The sequence below is a fragment of the Fistularia commersonii genome, chromosome 2 (genome assembly GCF_037954325.1).
Source record: "Fistularia commersonii isolate RoL2024-O1a breed Wild chromosome 2, RoL_Fcom_v1.0, whole genome shotgun sequence".
Classification (NCBI taxonomy): domain Eukaryota; kingdom Metazoa; phylum Chordata; class Actinopteri; order Syngnathiformes; family Fistulariidae; genus Fistularia; species Fistularia commersonii.
In genome coordinates, this window is record NC_141285.1 from 8,927,377 (window position 1) to 8,940,742 (window position 13,366).

The 13,366-nt window shown below is 38.5% G+C and overlaps 1 protein-coding gene across 1 annotated transcript in view; it reads left to right on the forward strand.

Moving 5' to 3' along the window:
* Positions 1-10,542: 10,542 nt before the first annotated feature.
* The window catches only part of wdr11 (WD repeat domain 11), a 55,542-nt gene continuing 52,718 nt past the window's right edge, over positions 10,543-13,366 (forward strand). Inside the window, exons 1-3 of the mRNA XM_086166086.1 lie at positions 10,543-10,712; positions 12,072-12,183; positions 13,179-13,332. Coding sequence (XP_086022212.1) covers positions 10,627-10,712; positions 12,072-12,183; positions 13,179-13,332 — 352 coding nt within the window. The 5' untranslated portion in view covers positions 10,543-10,626. The remainder of the gene's footprint in view (positions 10,713-12,071; positions 12,184-13,178; positions 13,333-13,366) is intronic.

The following is a 13,366-nucleotide window of genomic DNA, read 5'->3' on the forward strand; positions in this document are numbered from 1 at the left end:
TGAATCGGGAAAAGAGACCAATGGGAGTGACACGAGTTATTCGGCTGACTGTAGGTAAGACAGGTTCTTATGATCGGTCCGGACAAGCACATGATGTTCAGCGCCCTCCAACCAATGCCGTCACTCCGCCAAAGCAAGTTTAATGGCTAGAGGTTCCCAATCCCTGACATCATAATTACTTTTGGCAGGGGATAACCTGCGGGAGAAAAAGGCACAAGAATGAAGTTTCCCAGTGTACATTGTTAATAGGGGCTTGAAACAGGGCATGACCAGGAATTCGAAGTGCCCAATGGAAGTCTAAAAGGCAGTCTTCCATTCGCCTCCCTATCAGATTTGAATGAGATGGCAGGCGTTGCGGAGGTAACGCTTGGAGAAAACGTCAGGAGGGGTAAGGGATATCTATTCTTGATGGTGATTTGGTTCAGTTCTCTGTAGTCAATACACAGCCGGAGCAAGCAGTCCTTCTTACCGACAAAAAAAAAAACCTGCCCCCAGGGGGGATGACGAGTGGGGGATAATACCAGTAGTGAGTCATTCATGGACGTATCACAACTTGGCTTCTCTTTCTGGATGGGAAATTAAAAAGTCGACTGGAAGCTAGCGGCGCCCAAGGGAGAAGATTTATGGCACAATAATAGGGACGATGAAGAGGAAGAAGGAGAGCCTTGTGATATCCTTCGGGGACAAGGGACAAGTCAACTGGGTTTGCCTCATTGGGGTTAGCGGGAGACGGACTTGGCGGGATGGCACTCTGCAGGCAGCAGGATAGGCAGTTAGAGAACCACGATTCAACTCAGACCAGTTAAGGTGCGGGTTGTGGTGTTGTAGCCAACTGAAGCCAAGGACGATGGGTGAGTGCAACGTGGGGAAGACATAGAAGGATATTTCCTCCCGGTGGTTTCCTGAAATTATTAATTCTAAGGACTTGGTCTTGTGGGGGATCCGGGGTAAGGCTCTACCATTTAGGGCAGAAACAGTCAATGACATGGACAGAAGTATGGTTTCGATGTTGGACTGCAGGACCAGAGAGTGATTGATTAGACTCTGCCCACAACCAGAGTCAGTGAGTGCAGTGAGGCAGAGAATGCCTCGATGCACAAGTAGCAGGGAGTTGAGAAGAGGTACCTGTTCTGAGGTGGCCCACCAGCCTCTCTGCATCTTCAGGCAGAACTTCTCTTCTTGGCCAAATGGTACAGGTGGCTACAAACTGACCAGAGGATCCGCAGAAGAGGCATCAGTTGAATGTATTCGCTGCTGCCATTCCTCCACCATGCGCGACCTGTTGGCTTTTCTCCCTCAGGCAATTATCAAGGTGGAGAGCCACAGATATCAGTCTACCAAGGGAGGTAATTTATCCTTCAAGGAGTCTTTGATTCAAGGAGTCTTTGAGGGCATGAAAACAAAGACACTCTTCAGCACGGGAGGGTTCAATCCAGATGCAGCAGTAAGTATTCTAAATTCAATGAAAAATTCAGAAACAGTTCTCTGACCCTGTAAAATTGTCCAAAGATTTCTTGAGTGGCCAGTGTGATCATAATCCTCATTGAAGGTCTGTTTGAGTTCTTGAATGGATTCCTGAAAGGTGCAGCCAAAACTGGACAGTTTCGGAACCAGGCCTCGGCCCATCTTAGGGCCTTGCTGGAAAGGTGTCCAAGAACAAACGAAATCTTGGCGTTGTTGTGGTTGAAGCAATGCGGGGAACAGTGAAAGGCCAGGGTGTACTGTGCAAGAAATCCCCTACAACACTGGGTCAGAATGGCCACATTGTTCTATCATAGTTGAGGTGAGGGGGCCTGATCCAAATGCAAGGACACTCGGGAGGTGGGGCATCTGAAGAGGTTTATTTGGCGAGGAAGGTGAATGGGGAGCTGTGCTGGGACTGGGTTGTCTCCTGGGAGATGTCACAGGGGTCTCAGGAACAACGAGCTATCAAGAAGGGGTGTCAGGATTTACAGGAACTGGGAGCTGGCAGGGAGACACGTCAGGAGTCACAGGGAGTCACATAATGTTCAACACCATAATTTTTGGCATAAGGTTGAATGATCAAGACATTAGCTTTTGAGTGGGGAAAAATGTTTTACATGAATCTTAAAAGCTGTAGTATAAAGGTTTACTGTTGCTACAGTAATGTCCAAGGCAGTTAAATGAATTAAAAAAGAAAAAATGATTTTACTGAGCTGATCTCTGCTGTATGAGTAAAATGTCTTCACCCTCCCTCCCACTCTCCCTTCCTCGCTCTGTCCCTCACTCACTCGTTCACTCCAATGGAGTAGTTAGTTAATATCGAACTGTTATGCATTTTTACTTTTGGAAAATAATCTGGTGTATTTGAAACTCTGGTAATCAGCACCTAAGTCTTCCCTTTTGCAAGATGGATTGCCTGTAATTGAACCCCAACATGCATCAGTAACTATTTGGGTGAACACTATGTGTAGACAGGCACATACACAGACCAGCAATCTTAAATTACAAGACAGTGTTTGGATGGAAATCTGTGCAGCCCACAGAACAGTGATGTATCATTCTCTGCAGAGGCTCTGTTTTCTTTGCTGCATTTCCTCACTTACAGTCATCAACCTTGAGTTACCTTCAGCTGCTGCTTCTCTATGCCTTTACTTCTTTCTTTCAAATGTTGACTTCCATTTCTTTCTTCCTTGTTAATTCTTTTTTTTTTCTTTTTTTCATCTGCCTATGATTTCAGGGTGTCCCATGGCAACTGGATCTCTATTGAGTTGACGTTCTCAGCAGTGTGGTTTCAAAGGATGAGCTTTTCTTTTTTGTGATTTTCTTTTCTGTGAATAGAAGACTAACTGACAATGTCATGTGAACAATGCTAAACATGTTTTGCAGGGTCAGATACATTCATATTCTGTGGTTCATTAAGTGTGTATGTGTGTGTTATCGCAGGGGCCAGGAATGATCAATTCACAGGTGAGCTCTGATTAAAAATACAAAGCTTTTATGCAAGATATTAAAGCATCGTTAATGTTTCATGAAATTATTTGCATGACCAAAGATGTCCAAGGTGTATTTTTGTTGGTGAAGTAAGAGCTGCATTATGATAATTTAATGATAAAGTATTAAACAGCTTTCATCACCATAATAAAAATCGCTTGTTAAACATAACCTCACTACTTTATTGAAATTTCAATTCATCTGCATTTTGGGAAAGACTGCATTCAATGGCATTTCTTTTCTTACAGTCCATCACCTTGCCATTTATTAGATATTAATAAAATATCCAGAAAGGGCATAACAATAATAGTAACACATTTTGTTGGCATTCACCATATGTTGTTTGTACTTCGATGATAATAAGTGTTGCCAGGAAAGGAAAGGCACCCCGATGGTTTGCCCTTGTTTATGGGGAAGTATACACCACCTGTGAGATCCATTACATTTTCTTTATTGTGGCTAAGAAAGTAAGTAGAGGAATATTTGTTGACGGCTGATTATGCTTGTTTCTGTCATCATTAGCCTGCCGTTTCCCCTGATTGCCTAGCCACTTGTTGACTCATAGCCTGTAATGTTTAAATGAGTCTGCTGATCCTGGTTTGGAAAAGGCTTAATGATCATTCTGCAGCATAGCTCAGCTAAACTCCATCACTCTGATATCTTCTCTATTAGCACAGAAAAGATCTATCAATCATAATCATTCCTCAACCATAACCACACAATCAGTACCCTAGCATACTTACGAGAAACACAAACAGGTTATAATTTTTTGCTATTTTCACGTTTCCATATTATCTTTAGCACAAACCCCTGAAACAACTTATTGTCTATATTTCTGTGAATGATTGAGAATGATGAAAATTTTAATGCTTCTACTTCTACTTTAGGCAGCATATATCACAATGCAACAAAACATTGAATTTCTCTGTGGTAGGTCAAGTCAGCAAGACATGATACAATCAAAATATAGGAATAAAGCTGAACTTAATGTAGCTTATTGTAGAGAAAAATGGATGAATTCTAGATTAATGAAAGTCAAAAAATCATTATAAGACCAATAACAGGGGTAATGAGACTAATAAGAGAATTTATACTTTTTAAATACTTTTCAGAAGTTAATCCAAAACAAAAATTTCTGTTTGATTGTTTGTTAGTTTTTAAATTGGGCAAAAGGGCAAAATATAATCTTATTTATTCAGTTTTAAAGAATTGTCGACACCATCTTGGTTACCGTAAATACTTTGGGGTTCCCTTAAAAGTGACTGCACATCCAATATATCACTTTCAAATTCAGCCATGGTTCAACAAGCACATGGACTAGACCACAGTGGTTCAGGATTTAATCTAAGAGATTCAATATTTATGATATCCCATTCACTTAATAGGCTAAACTTACATTTTTTTGTGAAAGGGGCCGTAGATGAGTGAACGCTATGTATCCCTCCTCATCCCCAGCCTTCATTTCTTTCCCATTCATTTTGTTTTAATACATTTTTAATACATTTTTTTTAATCTGTCCTTGAGTAATCCAATGTAGGATAAATGTAACATTGGCTTCATAAGACAAAAGAAAAGAAAAGAAAAGAAAAGAAAAGAAAAGAAAAGAAAAGAAAAGAAAAGAAAAGAAAAGAAAAGAAAAGAAAAGAAAAGAAAAGAAAAGAAAAGAAAAGAAAAGAACCTCTGACTCTCATTTTCACCCAGGACTGAGATATGGCTTTCATGCCTCAGAAGAGATTTTATAGAAATAGATAGCCTTATCCGCACTCCCTTGATGAAAATTACTCTATTGGATGGGTCATTTTTATCTATTCTCTTGTGAAAAACACCTATGCATGTCCAATCCTTGAGTGGGTATCTCTCTCTCCCTTTATACCTTGCTACCCCATTATCAGGTTAAGCATGTTCATAAAAAAATTCTCAACATGAATGTTTAATTATGAGGCTGCATGGCATTGTTCCATATTCTCAATGTGAGGAAATAAATAAATCCTCCACACGGTGCTGATTACCTACTTGGCTTTTCCAAGCTAGCAATTTAGATTCATTTTCATTTTAGCAGAAATAATAGAGTACTAATAAAGTACTGCTAATATCCTAGATGACAATGTTGTTACTATACAACTCATGCAGGCTGTAATTGATATTCATGTAGCAGATGTTCAATAGCACTGATGATAAAAGTTGATTAGGGTAATCTTTTGTGAATTTCTCTCTTGAAAGTGTGACATCATAAATCATTTTGACAAGCAGGTTGTAACCATCAGGCGGGTCTGTCTGAAATATGAGAGAGAGCTGTTAACATACTGTAGGAATAATTCATGGCCAGTCTATTCATGTGAATATGCCATTCTTCAAGACTAACATGGATGAATCCAATGATGGAAAACAGAGATGATTTTCATAGACCACAACTTCTGAGTCTCTTCTTTTCCTTTTGCCTTGTCTCTTCAGGGGTCATCACAGTGAATCAACCTCCTCCATCTAACCCTATTCTTTGTATCCTCTTCTCTCACCCCAACTAACTTCAGGTCCTCTTTCACTACATGCATAAAGCTTCTCTTTGGTCTTCCTCTACCTCTCCTGCCTGGCAGAAGAAATCCCAGCATCCTTCTATGAATTTATTTACTATCCCTCCTCTGTAAAATACCAAACCATCTTAGTCTGGCTTCTCTGACCATATCTCCAAAAGTTCTAACATATGCTATCCCTCTGATAGAATCATGCTTGATCCTATCCATCCTCGTCACTCCCAAAGAGATCCTTGACACCTTCATCTCTGCTACCGCAGCTCTGCTTCCTGTCTTTTCATCTTCCTGCCACTGTCACCAAAACAGGCAGCATCACTGGAATTACAACTGTCTTGTACACTTTTCTTTTCATTCTGACTGATATTCTTATTTTGCATTGTACCCCTGACACTTTTCTCTGCTTAAACCTGTTTCTTTACCTTTTTTCCATATTCTCCAATGCTCTGGATTGTTGACCCTGAGTACTTAAAATCATCCACCTTCTATGTGTCCACTCCTTGTAGCCTCACTGATCCATTTTGGTCCCTTTCATTCACATGCATATATTCTGTCTTGCTGCGACTGATCTTCATTCCTCTCCTTTCACTAAAGATCACAATGTCATCTGCAAACATCATGGTCCATGGATATTCTTGTCTAACCTCATCTGTCAGCCTGTCCATCACCACTGCAAACAAGAAGGGGATCAGAGTTGGTCCCCGATTCTGTCCCACCTCCACCTTGAGCTTCTCTGCTACTTCTCTCGAAAAAAAGTATTCATGACAGCAATTTCCTTCCTTTTTGCAAAGTCTACCATCATCTGTCCCTTTGTGTCTTTATCCTTGACACCAAACCTGTCCATCACCTCTTCACCTCTCTATTGCCTGCCGTTGAAGGCATGTATAATTACATCTGCACCAATTACCACTCTCTCACCTCTGGGGATATTCTGCATCACTTCATCTGACTCACTCAGAAATTCTTCTTCTCTAACTCACATCCTACCTGTGGGACATAGCCACTAACAACATTGAGTATTACACCTTCAATTTCCAGCTTCAGACTGATATGTCTATCTGACACCTCCAAAACATTCCTAACAAACTACATATTATTCCGTTTATATGTTGTATACAGTATATATTGAAATCAGTAAGTCAATATTTTGTGGTGGTGGTGGGGTTATTGACTTTCCTGTTTTATTTTGAAATTCCGTTTGACTTTTGTTCTTCCTGTTTTTACACTTTTACCTCTGTTGTCTTATTTGGAATTTTCAACAATCTGACCCATTAATATTCTGCCCAATATCCCGCTCTCTATTATATGATTGTATATATATATTTTTTTCAATTTCATATTTGCATCTTTCCAAAGAGTCATACCTGCTGTACTTTTACAATGACATATTTCTGTCCCCTTTTCAAATCTTGTAGCCAGACGTAACTTCATTTTATATGTTGTTCTACAGCCTACCTCTTTGATTGCCACATTAGTTCAAAAAAACATTAGCTTTCTGTGTGGGTAATGGTTTCTGAGAACTGTATGTCCTTGTTGCCTCTGTATAACCTTTTGCTTGGCCAACACTTACTGTGATTGCAGAGGGAATCTCTCAGACAAGAGATCAAAAGAATGGCAGTCAAACATTGTAGAAATGAGTGTACCATTTTGTGTACCATTTTGTGAGTGTGTGTGTGTGTGTGTGTGTGTGTGTGTGTGTGTGTGTGTGTGTGTGTTGGGGTCAAGCACTTGGAATTTATTTGGTTTCCAGAGTAAAATACATACCAGAGAAACACAAATTGTGACTGCAAAAATTGTGCTATTGATAGAAAGAAAGTTTCTCAGTGTAGATTGTAATATAACTCCAGAATATTTCCCTCTCGGTCAAAATACACAGAAAAATGTGTGTGTGTTTGTGTCTGTGTGTATAAAGTGAATATGTTTGTATATCTAGGTATGGTATCATTTTTAATATTGACTCAATAAACAACAGGCAGACAATAATAAAGATAAATGTGACACATTTTTATTGAGTGCATTAAATGTGTAGAACACTGCGACCACGGGGTGTTGTGATGTGTGAAGAGAGTTGTTATCTTGAATCAACTGAATACCAATTAACATGCAAATCAGACAATAACTGCAGGGAATTGCTGACAAAATCCAATGACCACACATGACAAACAAAGCTATGAAACTTGTTCATTTATTGTGGCACCTGGGATGACAGAAATTTGGTTGGTTTGCTTTCGATTTTGAACGAGGTTTTCATTCGATTTGATTCAACACATGTTAAATGGTATGTTAGAGATTTTTTTGCAAAGGGATAATTGTGATCCTTCTGTTTCAAATTGAAAAGTCCAACTGATAACACTTTGTAGAAAACTGGGTGCCAGGTTTTTATTATCATACAAATCACAAAGGATTGAAGATTCAAGCATTAAAATTTTTCCCTTTGCACCCGCTTCAAAACAAGACAAAGAGACAATAACTGGCAATAACACTAGACAAAAAGGGTACTAAGGTAATGAACCATGTGTTCATCAACTGGTTCATTAACTAACAAGAGAACCTAAAACAGGTAAATTAAACCTGTACAACCACTGTTTATCTTTGTGTATATACAAAAACATCGGAATGATATGCATTTAAGTGGAGCTTAAAGTTATGTCTTGCTCAGTCTTTTTACCTCATGCTGAAAAACATGTCTCTAATGTCGATGGGGCAGTGGTCAGTGTTTCTACCTGACCACAGGAATTCTTATTGAATTCCACCAGAGGGGCCTTTTTGTGTGGAGTTTGTATGTTCTCCTCATGTGTGCATCACACAATCCAGAGACATGCAGTAGGTTAATTGCCCAGATACAAAGAATGATGAAAAATCTGTTAGGATCGCAGGACAATAATTGATCTTCTTTTCCTTTCAGCTTTTCCCTTCAGGGGTCGACCCAGTGAAGCAACCTTCTCTGTCTAACCCTATTCTCTGTATCCTCCTTTCTCACAAAACTAACTTCACATCCTCTCTCACCACATCCATAAATCTTCTCTTTGGTCTTCCTCTAGACCTCCTCCCTGGCAGCTCCAATGCCAGCATCTGTCTACCAAGATATGTAGCATCCCTCCTCTGTACATGACCCAACCATCTCAGTCTGGCTTCTCTGACCTTCTCTCCAAAAACATCCAACATGTGCTGTCCCTCTGATGGACTCATTCCTGAACCAATCCATCCTCGTCATTCCCAAAGAGAACCTCAACATCTTCATCTCTGCTACCTTCAGCTCTGCCACCTGCTTTTTGTCAATGTCACTGTTGGCGGGACAATAACTGATAACTGATTCTTTCTTTTTTTATCTCAGTCTAAATAATATTGTTACAGAGAGTTTGTGAAAGTCACCTATACTGCTCACAACTACAACATAACAAATGCGGAGACTCCGGTTTGTCATGGATAACGTTCCTGTCTTTTTTTTTTTCTCGTCTTCACCCCATCACTACCCACTCTCTGTTAAGGCTTCAATATAAGAGCTCAAGGCATCTACTGTGGATACAACTTATAACAGGAACAAGTTCAGGAATATGTTACAATATCACCACTGAATTTATTAGGATCAATTATTTTTCAAAACTGATGATGGTGATAGTGTTACAGGCAGAGTCTTTGAGATGAATGAGCTAATTTTGTTATCACCGTGGAAATAAATACCAGTAAATGAATAATCCCAGCTGTTTCTGATCAACTGATAAGATAGGTCGTTTTGCAAAACTCTTGTATGACATTTCCATCAATCAAAATTATTTTTTCATAGAAGTTGTAGTTTAAACAAACTGTTTCAATATGGTACCATATTGATTTATAAGTCACATTCCTGCATCTCATTTTCAGAAAAATAATGGGATAATTAAACGACAACCTGTATTTCTCTCAGATACTTTGATTAATATCACAGGCAATCACATAAATTATGACTTGGTGTATAATTGTCTGGCTCACAGTGATATATTGATAGTTTCTCTATCTATTGCGTGTCTTTGTGTGTTACTTCAAGGGTTCGCTGTTGAATTTGAAGGCTAACTTCTACCACAGAGTCTGCCCTCACAACTCAACCTGAAGCTGCTGTTATCCACGAGCTGAAGAATTCAAGAAACTTCTGCTTTCTAAGATAGCGATATCTGTGATAGCGTTTTTTTTTTTTTTTTTTAATCCTTAATTTTCCAATTTATTTGAAAGAATGTCTTCAAACCTTAATTTTCTGGCATATCAAACTCCTTTGAATTCAGGAAAATATATAGTATTATCAATTGGTCAAAAGCTTTGGACGGAAAGTTGATTTTCATGTAAGCTGTGACAGTCTCTAAGTTGCTGCATATTATAGCGAGTCACGAATCTTTGGGTTTATGTCGATGTTTGTTTTCTGTGTAATTTTGAGGTTGCAGGGAATCATGTGAGTGTGGTTTGGGGAGCAATGAATTCTGTTTTGTTTTTCTTTTTACCTGGAATTGAACGGGAACAGTTAGTTGTATTGCAGGCTTGTGTGGGGTGGCTGTGGCCAACAAAAGCTATTACTTATTAAACAGACGTTTAACCGTCAACTGGGTCTAAAACGCTTCAATATGGCAGGACACAGTCTCCTCCCCAACCCCAAACCCAGTACAAAAAAGAAAAAAAAAAACACGCTTCAAGGATTTAAGAAAAAAAAGTTAAACTTATCAGCCGCTCAAAAGTACAAATCGAATGCTCAGAAATTCTGAATTTGATAATTCACTAAACTTTATGATAAAGAGTACCGGTAATTAAAATTTAAAAAAAATATATATTAGAAACCCATGATCTTGCAGGGCTTCCCTATATACTTGAAAACACTAAAGCTATTTTTCAACAAATATACAAAAAATTAAGTCGACTTTGAAAGATATGTATTGCATATTTAAATTTTTAAAATGCACGACAAGATTGTGCCGTGTCTGGCCAAAAGGTTACTTTTTCAGACTTTATTGTAGGATGTCCGGTGTGGAACGTTTGCTACGTTGGGATTTGTTCCCACACGTCGCTCTCTTCAATAACACCAAGTCACTTCCGGTGGAGATTGACAACAGAGAGCTGTACTGCAGATCTAATTCATTGCTGCAGTATTCGATCGTGAATGAAGCGTAAATATTGATTGGCTATAATGATTCCCTACACCGTCAACATCAAACTTGCAGCTCGGACGTTGACTGGCACTCTTAATTTGCAGAACAAAACCGCTGTAGATTGGTGAGTGCTGCAACGCTTCCGTTAGCATCTTTTGATAGCTGGTTTGTTATGAATGAGACCGCTAATGACATATTAGGTGTGCAAGCTGCTATCTGCATCATAAACATTTAATCATATGTTTTTTAAAGGCTACAGAGGACGATCCCTGTGTAAATCTCTTTTAACCGTGTATTTATTTCTGTATTTGTTTATATCTTGTAGATTGACGTATAGGCATTCCTCTATCATGTTGTAGACCATCAAGCTCGGCCTGATAGCGTACTCCAGCCATCTAATTGTCTCTAATATAATTGTGTTATCAAAATCCAGATTGGACAATATTCTTGCTGCATTTAAGCATGTTTAGATTTGCCAGCATGACATGCTTGAAATTATGTGAAAGAGTAAAACATTTTGATATACCCGTGGCTTGGCTTCTCCTTAATGTTGTGACATAATTGAAGATTGACATATGTCACTGAGTCTGTTCATCTGATTTAAGATTATATAATATCAGATGTTTTGACTGGTAGTGGTTGCTCTTCTCAACTGCTGATGTCAGGTGATTCCATCAAAGTTACAAATGACACATTATGAGCACCTACAACTGGATTAATATCTGAGAGCACAATTTTTAAATCCCCCCATTCTACTCAGCAATTAAATGAAATTAGTCACAACTAACTTTCAAACTTTTGACCGACTATACTTCAGATGTTGATTTATCAAGATCTATACTGTCCAGTAAACCCTATTGTACTTCCTCAATTGGAAGAGGCTTGTTGATAGAAAGAGGTCAGTCAGTGCGTCAACAAATACTAGTAGTCCTCAATACAGCAACTTGTATTTATCACTTGCATGAAAGCACACAAGCGCGCACGCAAATCATGTCCATAATGTAGACTCGGTTCGACTTTAGAAAAGGTGATACAGAACAGAAATATTTTAAATGTAAGAACTTCAGAAACCATTAAAAAAAAACATTAAATATTTGTACTTAATAGTAAACAGTATACATATGTATTATTATAAAAGTTTTCACTGTTCATCTATTATAATACAAAAAAATAGAAAAAATAAATCACATTATAATCACATTATTATTTTAAGTGATGTTGCTCAGATATAATCACCATGCTTCCTATCTCTTTCTGCTTTATGGTTTAAACAGAAAATTTTATGTTAACAAACTACTCATACAAATTAACACTACCAGTTCATAGCAATTCATCTGCCATGGGTCAATAGCATGCAAAAGTATCAGTATCAGCCAAATTAACAGAAAGATATTGGCAGAGCTTTTTATTCACTCGTGTGTCTCATCATTTTATGACCTTGTCAATGTCAACTCCCCTCACCCACTCAACTGCTTCTGTTCAGGGGCTGGCAGGGGCTGATAGCTCAGGGATGCCACTCTAGCATCCTCATCATTGATCCAAAGACAGCCCAGACCATACAGGTCCTGGAGAAACACAAAGCCAATGTGGTCAAGGTGGGCTACCCAGCCATTTTCTGAGTTTTGGGGGGTTTTGCCAGACTCAAAATAGACCTCTGATTGTTCTAAAATGCTGGATTAAGGCTGAGTTTAGATTACAGTTAGGCTGAAAATTAGTCATTTTTATACGGTGCTTTCTATTTTTGTTAAATCCCTCATTCCATGTTCTTAGCTCCAAGAAGACAATCTTAGTGAACACATGTAAAGCCAGGATATGTCAAAATATTGGATGTATAAGCTTTAATTCTATTCTCTGGCATTGCTCACAATTGTTTTGCTAGAAAATGTGCTACCCAAATAAAGCTTGAAACTCACACATACCATGCTTTACATTATACCGCAAAGCTTATGCTGGAATTGTATGACCTTGGGTCAAGTTTTTATTGTCCCTCTCTGAGAGATTAATTTCAGTGTTACTATGTACACTTACAGCAATGAGAGAGGCTGCCCAACATGTGCTAATTGGCGTGTTGTGTGTGAATTTATTATTTGTTTGTCTTGTTGGGGGTAAATAAGAAACCATATATTGAGCCCAAATCCATGTTACTCATTCCTCCCCCAAGAACACATTTTAATTTAATAAAAGACCAGAGCAACATTGTTTTTTTTTCCACATAAGACCACATAGTATGACACAAGTTAGGTGAATGACAAAAAATACGCCCCTGCAAAGATCATAAATTCCATCCAACACAAATGTATTTTTTTTTACTTGAAATAGAAATATATATTTTTTATTATTATTACATAACTGGACTAAGCCAGATATATATACCATTATCTGTACCCCTCCGATTCTTATTAGCATATTGACCATTTAAAGCAAATTTTGAAGTGCTCAAATAGAGCACTAAAATAGTTTGATCTGATGGACATTTCATAATCTATATTTATTTATTCATTGATTAGTTTTTTTTGGGAGAGGGGATGATTTGAAATATCTTGCTGTAGAAGTCTACAGCCTGTAATGTATAATATTGATGTGTTATTAGGTGAAATGGTCGAGGGAAAACTACTACCATAACTTGAGCTCGCCCTACTCTCTTCGGCTGGCTTCAGGAGATGCTTCTGGAAAGATCATAGTTTGGGATGTTGTTAGTGGCACTGCCCACTGTGAGATTCAGGAGCATTCGAAGCCAATCCAAGGTAAGCAGAAATCCCCCTCCTCTTTATGCTGAAT